The following is a 17,580-nucleotide window of genomic DNA, read 5'->3' on the forward strand; positions in this document are numbered from 1 at the left end:
TCAAAATTCTTATTGCATATTTACTATACATTCACAAAGATTAACAATATTATTGTTAAACTAGGTTTATAATTGATTATTTTTGGTCTTTTTCTTTTCTTTTCTTTCTCTTCGTCACCCCCCCCCCCCATCTTTTTTTTTTTTTTTGATAAATCCAGTTGACTCGTTGTTTCTGTTTGTTGATTGTTTAATTATTCTTTATTTAAGTTTCTGCCCTAGCCAAGCACTTTTTGTGCTTTTCGTACAGAATATGTAAGGTAGTTATGTGTTTTTTTTAAATATATGTGATTGAATTGAAATTGATTGAATTGTTTAAATTACTGTTTATAGCTTATAGTTTATGATTTTTGATGGACTTATTAGACTTAACCTATTGCGTAAAATTCATAATTATTGTCTTGTTAAACCTACATTTATAGTATACACAGGTTCAGATCCAACAGAGCTCTAACATTTATTAAATTTTCCAATGGGGATTACCATGGGTTTTGCCAAAAGAAAATTAAATCAATCTAAATTTTCATTCTTATAAGGACGTCTGACCCCCTTGTGTACAGATAAGATAGCCGAATAACACTTAGAATATGGCAGTAATAATTTAATAACTATTTAAATTGCCTGAACAGTACCTGGGTCATAGTTTTGAGCAATTTCCCATAAAAGCGCTTCTTTTCCATTGATTTTCTTAGTACAGCATATCCCAGAATCAGAATTACAAACCAATGGGGATTCAGTTTTTACATTTTTCTTGTCACATAAGCTGAAATATATTTTGGTGTCTTTGTTGTAGTTCCATGATACAACACCTTGCATTTCTTTTTCCAAGTCTCTAAAATATAATTATCCATTAGAAAAACAACTCTATACAGTAAAATATTGATGCTAATGTTGTTATATGGTCTTATGAAAAGGTATACAAGGCATAACATTTATAAAATTGACTAGCTATAAGAAACAAAAATACAATATATAGTTGAAAGCCACACTTAAGTACTAGTTTTTAAAATAGTCAGCACTCAAATTTAGGCGTTTAACATAGTGGTGAATGAGCTTGGGAATTCCTTCTTTGTAAAATTCTGCCACTTAGGTATTTTGGGGAGTTATGTGTGGAACCAGGGCGGTTTGGGGTGAAGTGTTTTCGTTTTTTTTTGGGGGGGGGGGTAGGTACACCACTCAAACAACTGCGATTTTATTTCAAAATTCATTTGTTAAACTCATATTTGATCACCATTGACACGACGGTTTGGGGTGAAGTGTTTTCGTTTTTTTTTTTTTGGGGGGGGGGGGGGGGGGTAGGTACACCACTCAAACAACTGCGATTTTATTTCAAAATTCATTTGTTAAACTCATATTTGATCACCATTGACACGACGGTTTGGGGTGAAGTGTTTTCGTTTTTTTTTTTTGGGGGGGGGGGGTAGGTACACCACTCAAACAACTGCGATTTTATTTCAAAATTCATTTGTTAAACTCATATTTGATCACCATTGACACGACGGTTTGGGGGTGAAGTGTTTTCGTTTTTTTTTTTTTGGGGGGGGGGGGTAGGTACACCACTCAAACAACTGCGATTTTATTTCAAAATTCATTTGTTAAACTCATATTTGATCACCATTGACACGACGGTTTGGGGTGAAGTGTTTTCGTTTTTTTTTTTTTTGGGGGGGGGGGGGGTAGGTACACAACTCAAACAACTGCGATTTTATTTCAAAATTCATTTGTTAAACTCATATTTGATCACCATTGACATATCAATCAAGTGGTGAGTCACCATCTTATTACATTAGAGTCCAAGAACATCTACACTGTAGCCATTAATATCAAAAGGCTCCTACACTAAAGATGGTGACTCAGTACTCAATTGCATCATAACTGGTGATGAAACCTAATGGATTAAACACGCGAACTGTGAGACGAAATTACAGTCAATGGAGTGGAGGCACACAAAACCCCTAAAATCCCCTTCCAAGACCCAAGCAGCAAAATTTTACAAGGAAAGAATTCCCAAGCTCATTCAGTGCTATGATAAGTGCCTAGATTTGGGTAACATCTATGTTGAAAAGTAGCATTTAAGTGTGCCTTTCAACTGTGTAGATAATAAAAATATTCTGTTCAAATAATATCTTAAAATGTATGCTTTGTTATTAGAGAGAGGAGCTTCTGTGTTCAACCCTGATCAGGATTCTGTGTTTAAAATATTGACTTTAGTCCCATATCTATACCAGAGTAGAGTAACTAGCTACTTCTTAGGCAGCTCTTTATATTTCAGAGTTTGAACACATCAACCTACAAAAAATTACTTAGACCATAAGTTTCCACATCCAATATGACATGTTCTGAGTACAAGTATAGTTTCAAAGGTATGAGTAGAGACACCCAAATCAATACAAAATACCAAATTAGTATAGTAGCAGCTGAATGTGAACACTGGATTGTTAAAGCCTTCCAAATTTTAGATTCAGCTTTAGTTATTTTAATTCAATGTAAACTGAATGGTTGAGCCAATAACAATCCCTACTTTTGTAAAATTATTGGACGAAGTACCAATTTTTATGGAGACAATCACATAGTATTTTATATAGGTAATTTACACAAACTGGGATTTTATGACAGTAACATTCAAGGCAAAATTAAAAAAAACTTATGGAGGCTGCTTTGCTCTTTATTAAGTGCTGAATTGGGGCACTAGGTAGATAATTCGCAAACAATAAGAATTGCATTTTATTGTATAAAAGAAACATCAACAGATCTAAAAACACTCACAGAAAAATTAGTGCAAAAATTCGAGAATGCTCTGAAGAAACCTAAACTAGTGTAGACAAACATTAATGCTAAACAATGGGTAGAAGCCATATCAGAAGTGTCCATGTTGTAAAACTACCATAAAATAAAACTTAGTAAGTAAAATTGGTAAAAAAAAAGTAAAATGGGTAAAATAAGGTACTCCCTAAGAAATACAGGGTAAAATTGGTGTAAAGTTTACTTTCAGCTTGTAATGAAACTTTTTAAGGATTCTGATTTTTCTGGGCTTAAAAATCGTAATACCCCTTTATCTAGTGTTTCATCAATTTAAATAACAGTCTAATTTATCCCTTTGGTAATCTTGTGCCTAGGGAAATAACTCAGCAGTTGGTCAGTGCTTGATTTTGAACATCCATTTTATATAAAAAAAAAATGAAAAAAGAAAAAAAAAATCAAATTTACCATTATCAAACAGTTCGTGGTAACGAACTTTAGTAAGGAGCGACCCGGCTCAATAGTAAACAAACTCTAAAACACGGAATTTTGATGCTAAAATATACATCAAAAGAATCAGATTTTCATGCTGATTTTAAATATATAAGTTTCATCAAATTTAGTCTTTGTCATCAAAAGTTACGAGCCTGGAAAAATTTGCCTTATTTTAGAAAATAGGGGAAAACACCCCTAAAAGTCACAGAATCTTAACGAAAATCACATCATCGCATTCGGCGTATCAGAGAACCCTATAGCAAAGTTTTCAAGCTCCTATCTACAAAAATGTGGAATTTCGTATTTTTTGCCAGAAGACAGATCACGGGTGGGTGTTTATTTGTTTGTTTGTTTTTTTTCCAGGGGTCATCGTATCGACCAAGTGGTCCTAGAATGTCGCAAGAGGGCTCATTCTAACAGAAAAGGTTGACTTTTTGCCACAATTCTGCTTTTTAAAACAATTAAAAGCTTTAGCGTAAAGAGCGAGGGATTGCAGAGGGGACAACCCATTTCATATATGGAGTAATTTCTGTTCATTTTAAGTTTTAATGTCACTCCTTACTTTCAGTAAAAAAAAACTAGTTTTTTTTATGTAATTTGGGAGTAAAATCATATTGGCAATCTTTTTTCGCCTACATTTAAACCTAAGAATGTTTTGCTAACAACATTGCATATTTAAATAGCCACATTTAAACACAATTCTCATATCTTATACATGTTATTTTTCATTTATTTGTAAAAAAAAACACACTAAATGCAATTAAAAAAGTTTGTAAAGATTTGATTAAGTAAGCACTAGATCATGATGGCGAAACATTCAGTCACTTTCAAAGTCATCAAGACTGTATTCAACAGAATCTTCTGGTAAATCTAGTTCCTCTCCTTTAGATACAGATTCTGATTAAGGGTGACTGTGCCTGTTCCAAAGCCCCTCCCCCCAACAAAAAAGTCCTGAGGATTATATATCAATTCTACCTCCACCCTCCCCTTGTCTCTTCCTTGGAGATAATTATGTATTTATCTGAAAATTCTTTCAAAACAACTGCTGAAACACAAAGCCTGTTAAACTAGAATATGACTTTTTAAAGACACTGGAGTCAGTAACAACTCAATTGGTAGCAATTGGTTGAAAAGCAGGCTAAATCTTACAAAAGGAAACTGAAGTTTTTAGTTTCCAATTGACTGAGCCCCCTCCAAATTTTATTCAACCAACCCTTCCACATGAAGTGTCTCTGGGAAAAAATAAATTAACAAATATTAATACTTCGAACCCTTATGGGTCTTTAGTAAAAGCAATGCAATACAGCTGCCTCTGACTTAAACAGGAGAGTAAAAACTTCAATTTCCCTTCTATTGAAGATCCAGAATTATCCAGGAGAAATGGGGGGATTTTCCATTGGGGAGGGTTAACTCTGCAGGGGGTGAACGCAAGCTCCCAGGGGAACAACAGCATGAACACAAGATAATGAAAATGAGGATATCAATTCTGATTTGGCTTCCACACAGTTGAAAATCCAGATTATTTAGTTCTTTTTGATGAGGCAACTAAAATACCTAAAGCACATGGCTTCAAAGTTTTTTTTAGGAAGGCAATTGAAATTTAAAAAAAAAATCCATAAATAGAGACCTTGCTTTAATAGAGATAACAGAGATATCCTTAAAAATCAGTTTGCAATAACTTGAAATTAAAGGATTCAAATAACATTTTTTCTTCAGTTTAAATTAAGATCATCTGACCATACTTTTAATGAAAATTAGGTCAATTGAAAAGCTAAGTCAATCCCTAAGCAGAGACTTTTTGCCCAATGTAATTGGTGAATAGTCTTTCATTTATTCTTTTTTTGGTTTGTTTGATTCAGTCTTTCTTCTGCTCTGCTAAGAGTTGCATCAAAAGGTTAGTTTTCATTCATTTTTTTAGCACTTTTTTTTCAAGGCAGAAGTCCCTGACAAAATATCTGCTTCTGTCATTTTTGCTTCTTTTCTGTCCACTGGCTGAAATTATGCTTGTTTATCTCAGCTATTTAATTTTATCATATTTTTCTTGTTTGTCATATGTCAATCCTCCTAGTAGCCCTTTCTGTCTTTAACAGTTCACAGAACTAATATGATTTTATTTCAACTAATATTTCAGCATTTTAAAATTACAATTACTTGTGCAATAATACACTTTATTGTTCTGATAACAAGAGATGGAAGTCAGACAGTCAGGCCTTTTAAATCAGGTAGTACAGCTATACACAAAACAAAATCATATCCAAAACTGTTTCTACCAGCCTCTTTGTACTTTTGTGCTGTGAAAATTGCAAACCCTTGTAAGATATTTCAGTAAAACATAAAAGATACCATTGAAATATATAAAATACTAGTAAAATATGTAAACTAGATATGATAGGTAAATTATGTAAAATAGGTAAACTACCAATTTTACAGGGGTCTGTAAAATTACAATAAAACACCCTATTTTACCATGGCCAATTTTACTGGTCACAACAATACATATCAGTTTACTGAATCAGTAAAATCAAAGTTTTTACATATACTAACTTAATAAGGCACTGGATATTAGTATAGATACAATACTATGCAGCATAATACAAAGTGTTTTGAAAGCAACTTTATTTAGTAGCACATCTTCAGAATTCGATGTCTCAATGCTTTCAAAAAATCCTTAAAAGTTAGAAAATGCATACGAGTTCAATAAATAAGGTTTTAAGAACCAAAGATACTTTTTACAATTACTACTTTGCCATATCCAAAATCTTATTCAATGGGGGCATAAGTACCAAACTTTCAAGCAGATTGGAGACAAAAAATGTTTATTCCTTGGCATTTTCTTAAATTTTACCTGAGTCATTGATGCTTATGAGCATGTCATAAAACTTAGGGACATAAGGTCTCTAGTTGATAAGATAGCCTATTATTGGATTTTGTGAAAGCATCCAATACAGTATGCCAAAGGAGACTAAATTATAATTTCCATGCAATAGACCTGCATGATAAAGTTGTAACTGGATGATGCAATTTATTACCAACAGGAAGCAAGTAATAAAAGTATTTGGGGATGGTGGATCAATTTTCCTCCTTGAATGGTTGGATATAGGAGCAGTGTGCCCCAAATGCACAGTTTTGGGCCCAGTTTTAATTAATATGTATGTAAATGATGCATCTTGAATGTAAAACATTCAATATAAAACTTGTCTCCAATATAAAGAGTTGCTTATATGTGGATGATTCCAAATTAACTGATCTGATTTATAACCCTCAAGCAGATCTTGATGTACTCTCAATGTGGGCAAAAACCTGTCAACATGAATTTAATATCCATAAATATAACATCATACACTTTGGAGAAAATAACCCTCAGAGCCAAAATTTTATTGACTCCCATGATGGTTCCAAACAGCCACTGCACAGAAGACCTGAGCTCCTTGGTTGATGATAAGTCCAAATTTGATTTGAGCTTGTGTAAATTTGTATTTGTAAATTTTAGGTCTTAAGGGTTTTTATGCCTAACTTTTACATGATCCCCAAAGTATTTTTTGAGAAAATTAAATTTTTGGCTTTTGCTGCAAAATTTGGCTTTTACATATTTAATGGGCAAACTGAAGTATAAAGTAATTTTAAATCTGATTATTTATCAGCTTATTTAAAAATACTGAATTAATTATAAATATCAATCTGTATATTTATGATTTTGTTTAAGAAAAATGAGCACTATTTAAGAAAAAAAAGTTTTGCTTATTTAATTTATTTTTAGAAAAAACGAGTTTCAGTTGTAAGAACAGCTAAAAATCTAAAAACAGCTAAGAAAGTGCATCCACTAAGGGTCAATGACCAAACTAACTTGAAACAGTTTGGGTAGATCTGCTGTGTAAGGTCAAACTTCAGTCTCCCATGAATTCTGAGAAAAAAAATCCTCTCTTAGTCATTCTCACAAATATTTCATTTAGATGTAATATTCTTCCACAGCCAATATTTTACAAACTCCCATGATGGTTCCAAACAGCCACTGCCAAAAAGACCTGAGTGTCTTGGTTGATGATAAGCTCAAATATGATTTAATGTATTTAATAAAGTATGCCAAAATATCTCATTTTTCTTCAGTTTATAACATTTTATAAATATTTTTCATAATGTTTTTCATAAATGACATTTTTTCTTCAGTTTAAATTAAGATCATCTGACCATACTTTTAATGAAAATTAGGAATGAAATTAATGAAAATTACTTTTAATGAAAAATAAAAATTTTATTTTTAGCATTTTTTTTTCAGGGCAGAATGCCCTGACAAAACATCTGCTTCATATTTCATTTAGATGTAATCTTCTTCTACAGCCAATATTTTACCAACTCCCATGATGGTTCTAAACAGCCACTGCAAAAAAGACCTGAGTGTCTTGGTTGATGGTAAGCTCAAATATGATTCACACACACAGTCTGTTGTACTCAAAGCCAACAAAAAATTTTGGTATAAAAAAGAGAACATTCTGCAGTGTATCCCCAGCAGTGATTACTAAGTTCCTAAAGGGCCTAATCCAACCTAAATTAGAATTTGGGATGCCCAATGCTACTCCAGTTAACAAGCTTCATTGATTAGTTCTGGAATCAGTGCAGTGGCAAGCAATAAAATGCATAAGGGGTTTCCAAAACTTACTATATTCTACCAGACTCCAAAGACTCAAAATACCATCTCTCACATACTGATGTAGGTGTGTAGATGCATAAATGGCATATTGATTTACAACCATGATATAATCCCAAACATACACTAGATACCATTTTTCAAGAACAAGAGGTGGCAAGCCTATATAAATTATTAACAAATCCAATAATAAAACAATCCACTTTCTAGTTGTTAACCTATCATAGGTATTCAACAGTGATTTTACTGTTGATTAGCTGTCCAACTAAAGAATATCTTATTCTATCATTTTGTGCTATATTTTGACCTACTATAGGGGGGGGGAGCTTTGATAAATTTGGTAATTAACTCAATAATGAGACTGTATACATTTAGTATCAGACTTCATCATGAATATAAATGTAAAATTCATTTGTGTTTGAAATGAATTCTACCCCTACCCCATTGTGCAAATATACACCCTGAATTGTCTATTATTTTGACAAATTGTTTATCAGTTTGAGGAAAAGTGGATACTTGTATGATAAACCTATTAAAAGGAAGAGGAGATAGAATCACTACTTGCAAAATGCTAGAAAGTGACCTCTCAAGTCAAGTTTTCTTGTTATTTCTTGCAAGCATAACAAGAGGTTACACAAAGAACCTGCAAATCCCCCATTACCATCAATATGAATGCTGGAAATTCTTCTCTGTATGTGCTGTCCCTCACTGAAACAGCTTCTCTAAGGCCACCATCCAGTCCCAAACCATAGATGCATTCAAGAAAGGAGTTGCTTAGGACTGGGCCAATACAGAGTGCAAGCTAACCTGGGGTGATAGACCTTAGTCATGTCACACCACTAGTTCCACAGGAGGCTCATCACCACCTTATCTTGCTAAATATGGGATTTAAGGTAAATCCACTACTGCTTAAGTTGTTCATTCATTGATAGATTGCAAAACTGGCTTTTCTGTTACTTTCTTTGAGTTTAGCATGAGTATAGACAAAAAAAAAGTTACAGAATAGATAGAAAATATATAATTTGGGCCATATTTTTGTGCATTACAGGGAAGGGATAAAGCATTGGACAGTGTGAAGATAAAAAACAATTCTTACTATATAATATGGAGAATAATTGTACCTTTATTTTACCCTCTCTCCCCAATGTGCAAATATACAGCCCAAAATTGTTTCTAAAATATTATATTTGTATTATGCTTAGGTAGGTTGGAGAATAATATTACATATTAGAAGAATATTAGGTAGAGGGTATTCAGTGAATCATGGGGGATTCAGGACATATAGGCCTATATAACTCAGGGTAGCCTATATATTTAAAAAAATAGGATGGGGCTTTAGTTCCAGGTAACATTTATATCAAAATCCCTATATATACCAATTCAGGGCATATATTTGCACATTAGGGGGGAGAGTTAATTTCTGATATAAATAAATATTAAATTTAGATTCAGGATGTAATTCTGACTATAGAGGTAAATAAGTAAGGGGGGAAAGTTCATATCTGATGCAAATGCATGTTAAATTTGGATTCAGGATGCAATTCTGACTGTAAACATAAGTTTATTTCTTAGCTTATTAGGTTAGGTTATCTTATTAGGTTAATGTGAGTTAAAAGGAAAATTTATGCAAATTTTTGTCATAGGCTTGGCCTAGCAGCAACCAGTGCTAGAGTTGAATGGCATATCTATTTTCCAATTAGAAAACAGCATTTCCCTCAGAAGAGCCATAGTCCAGAATTTTACCCTACTTACATAGGCTATTTAAACCCATAAATTGATACCCCCAATTTAAGTAAACACCCTCTTCTGTACAAGGATATCCTGTCCATGAATGGAATATGACAACAAAAAACATCTTTACTGTGCATTCTCCTTCCTTACTGCAGCTAACCATGGTGTACATAAATTACTGAGTGCTAAGTTTGTTAGACACAACAGTAAAAGTGAGAATATCACACGTGTTGCCATTTTGGATTTTTCTCCAGCGTTACTGAAGCAATTATGAAACCGATGCAATAATAAAAAAAATAACTAAAAGAGCCGAACTTTTAATGAGCCAAATCAGCGTAACTAAGTTTAAGATGAAAGTGATTTTCCAGGACGCCAATTGGGAGAAGGGTAGGGGGACATGCCTCCTACAATCTTGAATAAGGTACATACGCATTACAGCGACCACACTATTGTTCTTGTTGCGATGTGAAACAAATTTCTCTGTGTGTATTCAGGAATAATTAACTTAGCCCGACTGAGATAAACTACTAAGCAGGTATATTTTAATTAAATATTTAATCTGTAGCTTTGATTAGGTTATGTGTTTGATTCAATGCGTTCAGGATGGCATGCTCCCCATACTTCTCTGTTGTAGTTTCCATAATTTTGTTACTAAAATATAATATTTTCATTATCATTAACCAAACTTCACTTCTCGAGTGTGGTCGCTATAATACATAAGTGTCTAAAATAATAATCCTTTTTTATCTTCACAAAAAAATCAAATATATCCTTGCCCACCCTAAGCAAGCTTGAAGTCCGGTCGGGCTACTGAATAAAGCCGTTAACTGAACGGTCATCATTCTACACAACATTTAGCACCGTCTTCGGAAGATACAGATGGATAAGATACCCGTTCGGTTTTGTGTCAGCACAGGATGGATTCCAGCGTCAAATGGACGAGATATTCAAAAGGTTGGAAGGCATCCGTATCCTCATCGATGACATCCTTGTATGCGGATAAAGTCAAGAAGAGCACGACAATAGGCTCCGTGCTGTCCTTAAACGCGTCAGGGAGAAAGGAGTGAGATTCAATCGGGAAAAATGCACATTCGGAATGGAACAAGTAAAATACTTTGGTCACATCATCAGCAAAGAAGGAATCAAACCAGACCCCGAAAAACTCAATGCCAAGTCCAACAACCAAGGAAGAACTCCAAACCCTTCTGGGCATGCTCAACTTCCTATCCGGATACATCCCCAGTCTCTCATCCAGAAACAAAACCCTACGAGAGCTCATACAAGAAGTAGAGTTTGAGTGGAAACCACATCACGAAGAGTGCTTCAGCGCCATCAAGTGGTCAATCACTGACAATCTAGCCTTCTTTGACCACAGCAGCCACATAGTTGACTTGAAAGTCGACGCCTCGAAGCACGGACTAGGGGCAGAAATCTCAACCAATGGAAACATTTGTGGCTATGCATCTAGAGCTCTCAGCAAGACTGAACAAAACTACTCGCAACTCGAAAAAGAAATGTACGCAATTGTGTACGGATTGAAACATTTCCATCATTACATCTACGTGCGGAAGGTAACACTCACTACCGATCATAGACCACTGGAAACCACCCTGTCAAAACCTCTACACCAAGGGCCAACACGGCTGAAGAGAATGATGATCCAAACTCTGCCATATGACTTGGAAGTAATCTACAGCCCAGGTTCCGACATACCCGTAGCTGATGCGCTATCGCGACTACACCTCCCAGACACCGACTTCCAGATGCAGAGAGACATCGAAGCTTATGTCCACTCAGTAATGTAGACACTGCCCGTGAGCCACAGCAAACTCAGGAAAATCCGTCAACTGACCGAACATGATAAACAACTCAGGACTCTTCAGTCTGTCATACAGCATGGTTGGCCATCGACTCGAAAAAAATGTCCCGTTGATGCATCAGTATTCTGGAACATAAGAAGTGAGCTGGCAGAAGTTGACGGAAAAGTTTTCAAAGGCCAGAGAATCATCATACCCCAGGTCCTCAGACGATAAACTCTTATCTAGCTACACGCAGCACACCTCGGCATTGAAAAAACAAAGCAACGCGCGAGGATGCTGGTATACTGGCCAGGCATGAACGCCGACATCGAATCCTTCGTCGGACAATGCGAAATATGTGCCCGCCATGCCCTGAACAACCACAGAGAACCACTCATCAGCACAGAAATACCATCACTGCCATGGCAACATGTAGCAGTAGACCTATTCGAATGGGAAAAAGCCCAATTCCTTATCACAGTTGACTACTACAGCCGTTATTTCGAATTCGATCGATTTCAGAACCAAACATCAGCAACAATCATTGGCAAACTCAAGATTCACTTCGCTCGCTTCGGGATACCACAGCAGATGACATCCAACAGTGGCGCCCAACTCTTCTCGCGCGAATTCAACGAATTCACTCAAACTTGGGGAATTGAACTCAAGACCTCAAGCCCGATATACCCCAAGGCAAATGGACTTGTCGAGCATTCCGTGCAAACATGTAAAAGAATCCTGTCAAAATCAAAGGATAGCGGTAACGACCCGTACATAGTTTTCCTAGAGTACCGTAACAGTCCGGTAGACAACTTTGCCTCACCCGCACAGCTACTACAGAGTCGACAGCTTAGATCCTCCCTACCCTCTACGTACCAACACCTGAAAACAAAGGTCGTCACCAAGTCGGACTTCCTCTATAGTCGAAACGTCATGCAGAGACGCCAGAAATCCCATCATGACAAATCTGCAAAACCCCTTCCTGAACTTGAGGTTGGAGACACTGTTTTCGTCCAACGAAAACCGAATGGCACATGGACCAAGGGAAAGATAACCGCACGCCATAGCAACCCGCGGTCCTACATTGTCGAAACAACTGATGGCTCAAGACTAAGAAGAAACAGAATTCACATATCCAGACAAACAGCCCCGCACCGCCACCCATACACTACTGGCATGTCCAGCCACAGTGCCGATGGTCCCCAAACACTCCACATTGAAAGTGAGCAGATAACAGAAAACGTCACCAGCGAAAGTAAGAAAACCCCAGCTCTACCACTCCCTTCGACAGTCACCAGATCGTCTCCGGTGGAACGTACGTCAGCGAAGCCTACCTCAGTAGGGCCTACCGCGGAAGACACATCACCTGTCAGGGGCACCATATAATCGCGGCCGGCGACCACCAATTTCACACCGCGACGCACCAGAAGTGGACGTGTCGTAAACGCGACCCAACATGTGACCAGGCAAGTACTATCTTCAAAAGAAGAAGGAAGATGTAGTAATGCTTGCTTACAAATTGCTTAGTATGTGCATTGTTTATTTACCCCCAGCTTATTGTTGTTATTTTTGTAGGTGCTTGGGTTTTGAATAAATATACTTCACTCAATCCGACTCGAATACTACACCGCTAAGATTGTAACTGAGGGTAAAATCCAAAACTCAATGTGTTACAAGGACAATTTAAAAATTAATGACTTGAGCTATAGACCTGATTAATGAAATTAATGACTTGAACAGCTCTTGAGGTGAACATATTTTCAAACATAGAAACAAATATGTAGTCAGGCTTCTTCTCCATTTTTTTAATGTCTTCCTAGGAAGTTTTTCAAGGAAAAGAGAAAAGTGATAAAGAAATAGTCTGACATAAGACAAACAGAAGTTACCAACACCAAAAAGTGCTGCTTCCCGCTAACCTTTTTGAAGGCCAAAGTTTCATTTAAACTTTATTGAAAACGATTGTCTTTCGACTTATGCATTCATATTTGCCGTACTGTCGACAATGACACAAAAAGAAATAGAATCGAAATATTATTCGTGATTTACAAATATTAGCAACACCATATAAAAGTGGGCTACCTTGTTTTCATCTCAAACTCTTTAAAAGGCTTAAGCGCAGCATTGAAAAATAGAGCTTGAACAGATAATCTTAATAAAATAGTGGATTAAGATAGGTCTTGCAGGTATTGTAAATTGCAAACTGACAAATTAGTTCTTAAGACGAACCGATGAAAAGCTTTACAAATATTCTTACACCTAGCTTAGATTAAAAAAATGTCAATTAAATTAGACATTAGATTAAAAATGTCAATGTCAATTAAAAAAAGTCAAATCAGAGACACAGACACCCTAAAGATTGCGAAAAACAAAACCGAAGACTGAGACCCAGTCCATTAATTTTTGGATTACCGACTTGGTGGAAGTGACAAGTCGACTTGAGACCCAGCCTAATTTGAGTAAAGCCAAGATGGATAGTCTCTGTGAGAGGTTCTTCGCCAAAGTAGGAAAATTTTGGTAAAACCATGCGTCAATAGCCTTAAAAACTAAGTGCTAAGGAAAGTAATGTCAATTGTCTCAAAATAATTCTTAAAAAAGAACGCAGACGAAAGGTCATCAAATAAATAAACATTACGTATGAAAGTTGGTTAAGACTAAGGTGATGTTTCTTTTACCATAATTATACAGCCTAATATTTATAGATAACAAGATTTTGTTGGCAATATTTGACTTTAATATTTGAAACAACTCAGGATGCTCTTTCTCTTAATCTGAGGCAGTAGTTAGGCTCTAACTTTCACCAGAATGGTGTAATCTGGACAAAGTGCTACTGTAGCAGAAAAACAGCCTTCATAGTCGCCCAAATGATTACAGCAAAGACCTCATGCTAGAAGTTTGATTTTGTTTGGGATAAATTGTGCTGCTAAACAACTTGGAAAAGATTGACAAAACGTAAAACCTTGTGGAATAGTGTTCTCATAAATCTCCTAAAACTTGCAAAATCCATAATGAGTCTCAATGAAACGATCCGTACGGCGTTACTTATAGTAATTAGTAAAACAAGCATAAAAAATTATGGGTGGCTTCAAAGATACCTGAAGTTGGTGATTTATTTTTGTTGCTAAATCGGTTTGGTGATTCCGATTACTGCGAATGCCCATAATTTCTTCTCCGACAAAAGAAATTCATCTGCTGATATTCAAATTTGCTGGTCCATTCAACTGAGTCTCTGGCCCGAAAATCTTAAGGTGTTTAACTTTTATGGTAGAAAAAACTCCTTCAGTATGAAAGAGAAAGTGAAAAACACAAGTCTACCTAATCCGTAACTTGAATTCCTGTTTTAATCTCTAATCTCTATTTATATATATTAGTCTTGTATAATAAATGAATTCGGTTTCTTATATTATGCTTAACTTTTCATTCACCAAGATTTTAGTAGTGTTTCTGTGAGCCTAACAGAAATTAATTACTTGGGATTGCTGTTGCAAGCTAGTAGAAGATTGTAAGCTAAATTACTAAAAGAACATTCTCTAACAAATCAAACTGTTCATAGAGTTTCGGTGCACAGCTCAAGCATTTTAATGATAGAAAACAAAAAACTTGGCAAGCCTTTTTTTACCTGAGTAAAAGTTAGGAAAAAAATTTTAGTTGAAAGTTCGTGTAATATTTTTTACATGTCTCAAAACTTAAAATCTGTTCACGGTTGGAAGTTTTGTAATAGTTAAATATGAAATCTATAACTTTACATTTTCTCTCCAACTGCTACATTACGCCATACTTGCCTATAAGTTCATTTAGATACAATTTCAGTATCCGGGAGGTAACAAGTTGTTGTTAGTAGATATCACACACAACCCCATCTTGAATCAAGGATTTTTATTCAGTTTGCTGGTTACTGGTCAATGTCAAGGCAAACATAGGATTTGTCTCGCTATTGGCTTGTTTTGCAGGCTTATTTTGAGTCCTGGTTTGAAACAACCTTTAATTTAGGATTTGCCTTTGCTATTCTATCAAGCTTATTTGAAGTATATTTCCGAAGGCTTGAAACAAGCTGAAATAGGGGGTCTACCTTGCATGATCCATATAAAGGGAGATAGAACACAACCCTGCTTAAATCCAGATTTAATACAAAACCAGCTGCTAACTTCATTCCCTACTTTAGCCGCAGCAGTATTATTCTCGTACATAGAATACCAACAGAAGAATTGCTTTTGAATCAGAAGAAATTATTCTCGTTTCCTGCTTCCTTCCCCTGGGATATTAGTTTCTGAAACTCCTAATAAGTCCATCTCGAATCGTCTGAATTTGTCAGCGAAACGTCTATTTAATAGCCATTTCTTTTTTACCAGCGTAGGACAGGGATCAACATATCGTCTCAAGTCTACCACCGAAGCGCTTAAGCCGGCTTAGAACCGGACAGCAAGAAGTCCCTGGGACCTCCTTTTTGAGTAGAGGCTTTGTACAATCCAGGGCCCACCTTGGTCAAAACATGGTTTTTAGCACTTGGTGATGCTCTTCTATCAACAAGAGTCAAAATTCTGCACAGACAGTCTCAAGCCTATTACCTCCGACTCATTATATACTCGTACCTACGAATATTATTAACGTAGCAAGAAACAAGCTGCTAGTGTTATGAGAATTTGTGAGGTAATGGTAAGAATGAATACAGTTTTCATTATAGATATAACCTCAGTTTGCAGCTTCTGGAATTAGCCTAAAAATTATTGCTTGTTGCTCTGAGCCTTGTTTGGCAATCTGTAAGAACTTGTTTTAGCCTGAAAATATTTTCCCTTTGCTCTGCAAAGTTATGTCATGCGCTCGCTAATAAGTCCCATAAACGAATCCAAAACTTGACATCGTGTTTCCCATAAGCTTTATTCATCGTAAGCTATGATTGAACATCAATAGTTGTAATGTTTTTATCTTCAAAGAAACCGGACAAATTCATCACAAAATGAATATGAATTCACATCCGACACAAACCTCTGAAGATGATTCCTAATTATGCATTATACAGTCAGTGGCAATTTATTGCATCAATTGGTAAAATAATTGCGAGGCCGAAACATTAATGCCAATAGTTATGAGGATGAGAGAGGGGAAGAATGATACAATTCCACTAAGATAACCAATAGTCCAAAGGTCAAATAGCTATGATCACAATGGTCGATTACCATTAGGATCCACTCCATCTCCTTTGACGTGCCCAATTTGACTAAAAAAGAAAATCACTTTTTGAACTGATATCAGTGATGTTCCATTTTTATTATTATTATTTTGTTGTTGTTGTTATTGTCTGGGATATCAAGGCAAGATCTTCTATCAGCCTGTACCAAAATTTTCGTGACGAATGGGTCTCCGAGAATTCTTTATGATTATTTTTTTTTTAGTTTAGGTATCATGGTGAAATACACGCAAATTTAGGTCCCCTATCATGCTCTAATAAGATATTCATGTTGAATATTTTCATCCCCTGCGCCTAAAAGTTACTTTGTCAAAACAAAAAGAAAACAGTAATTGCATGAACAATTTTTTTTATTAAGCATCACTTGGCATTAGCGAACTGTACACAAAAACGAAGCATTATCACAATTATCACTCACGGATGAGACTTTTCCCCCTCTCTTCGATAAACAACGACAGCTTAAACTTCACTGGGTCCTGAGAAACAACATGTTTCTTTTATCGCGCTCAAAAAACGAAACGAAGGTAAGTCACAGAACTATAAAAAACCAACAAATTCACTAAAATAGTCAATAGCGAGCCATCGATTTGGGAACCAAGGGAACCAAATTCTCCACTGAAAAATATAATAATATTAGAATAAGTATATATATATATATATATATATATATATATATATATATATATATATATATATATATATATATATATATATATATATATATATATATATATAAATATATATATATATATATATATATATATATATATATATATATATATATATGCTTCTTTAGCGCAATTTCTAGTTTCTAGGTAAAATTAGCATACAAAACAATGGTGAATCCCCTAATTAAACAAAATTATGTTTCAAAATTATAATTAATTTTCAATTTCTTATAATTATTCATTTTCAATTAATGACAGATCATAGGCAATCACAAATTTGGAATTACAATATAGTGGGAAATCTTTCCCACTATTGATTTTTCAGAT

At 35.2% G+C, this 17,580-nt stretch overlaps 1 protein-coding gene across 1 annotated transcript in view; it reads right to left on the reverse strand.

Moving 5' to 3' along the window:
* The window catches only part of LOC136026932 (cation-independent mannose-6-phosphate receptor-like), an 82,306-nt gene extending 72,443 nt beyond the window's left edge, over nucleotides 1-9,863 (reverse strand). Inside the window, exons 1-2 of the mRNA XM_065703776.1 lie at nucleotides 9,735-9,863; nucleotides 630-829 (exon numbers count right to left, since the gene is read on the reverse strand). Of these exons, the coding sequence (XP_065559848.1) occupies nucleotides 630-829; nucleotides 9,735-9,841 (307 nt within the window). The 5' untranslated portion in view covers nucleotides 9,842-9,863. The remainder of the gene's footprint in view (nucleotides 1-629; nucleotides 830-9,734) is intronic.
* Between the last annotated feature and the right edge of the window lie 7,717 nt (nucleotides 9,864-17,580).

Source organism: Artemia franciscana, chromosome 5 (assembly GCF_032884065.1).
Source record: "Artemia franciscana chromosome 5, ASM3288406v1, whole genome shotgun sequence".
Lineage (NCBI taxonomy): Eukaryota > Metazoa > Arthropoda > Branchiopoda > Anostraca > Artemiidae > Artemia > Artemia franciscana.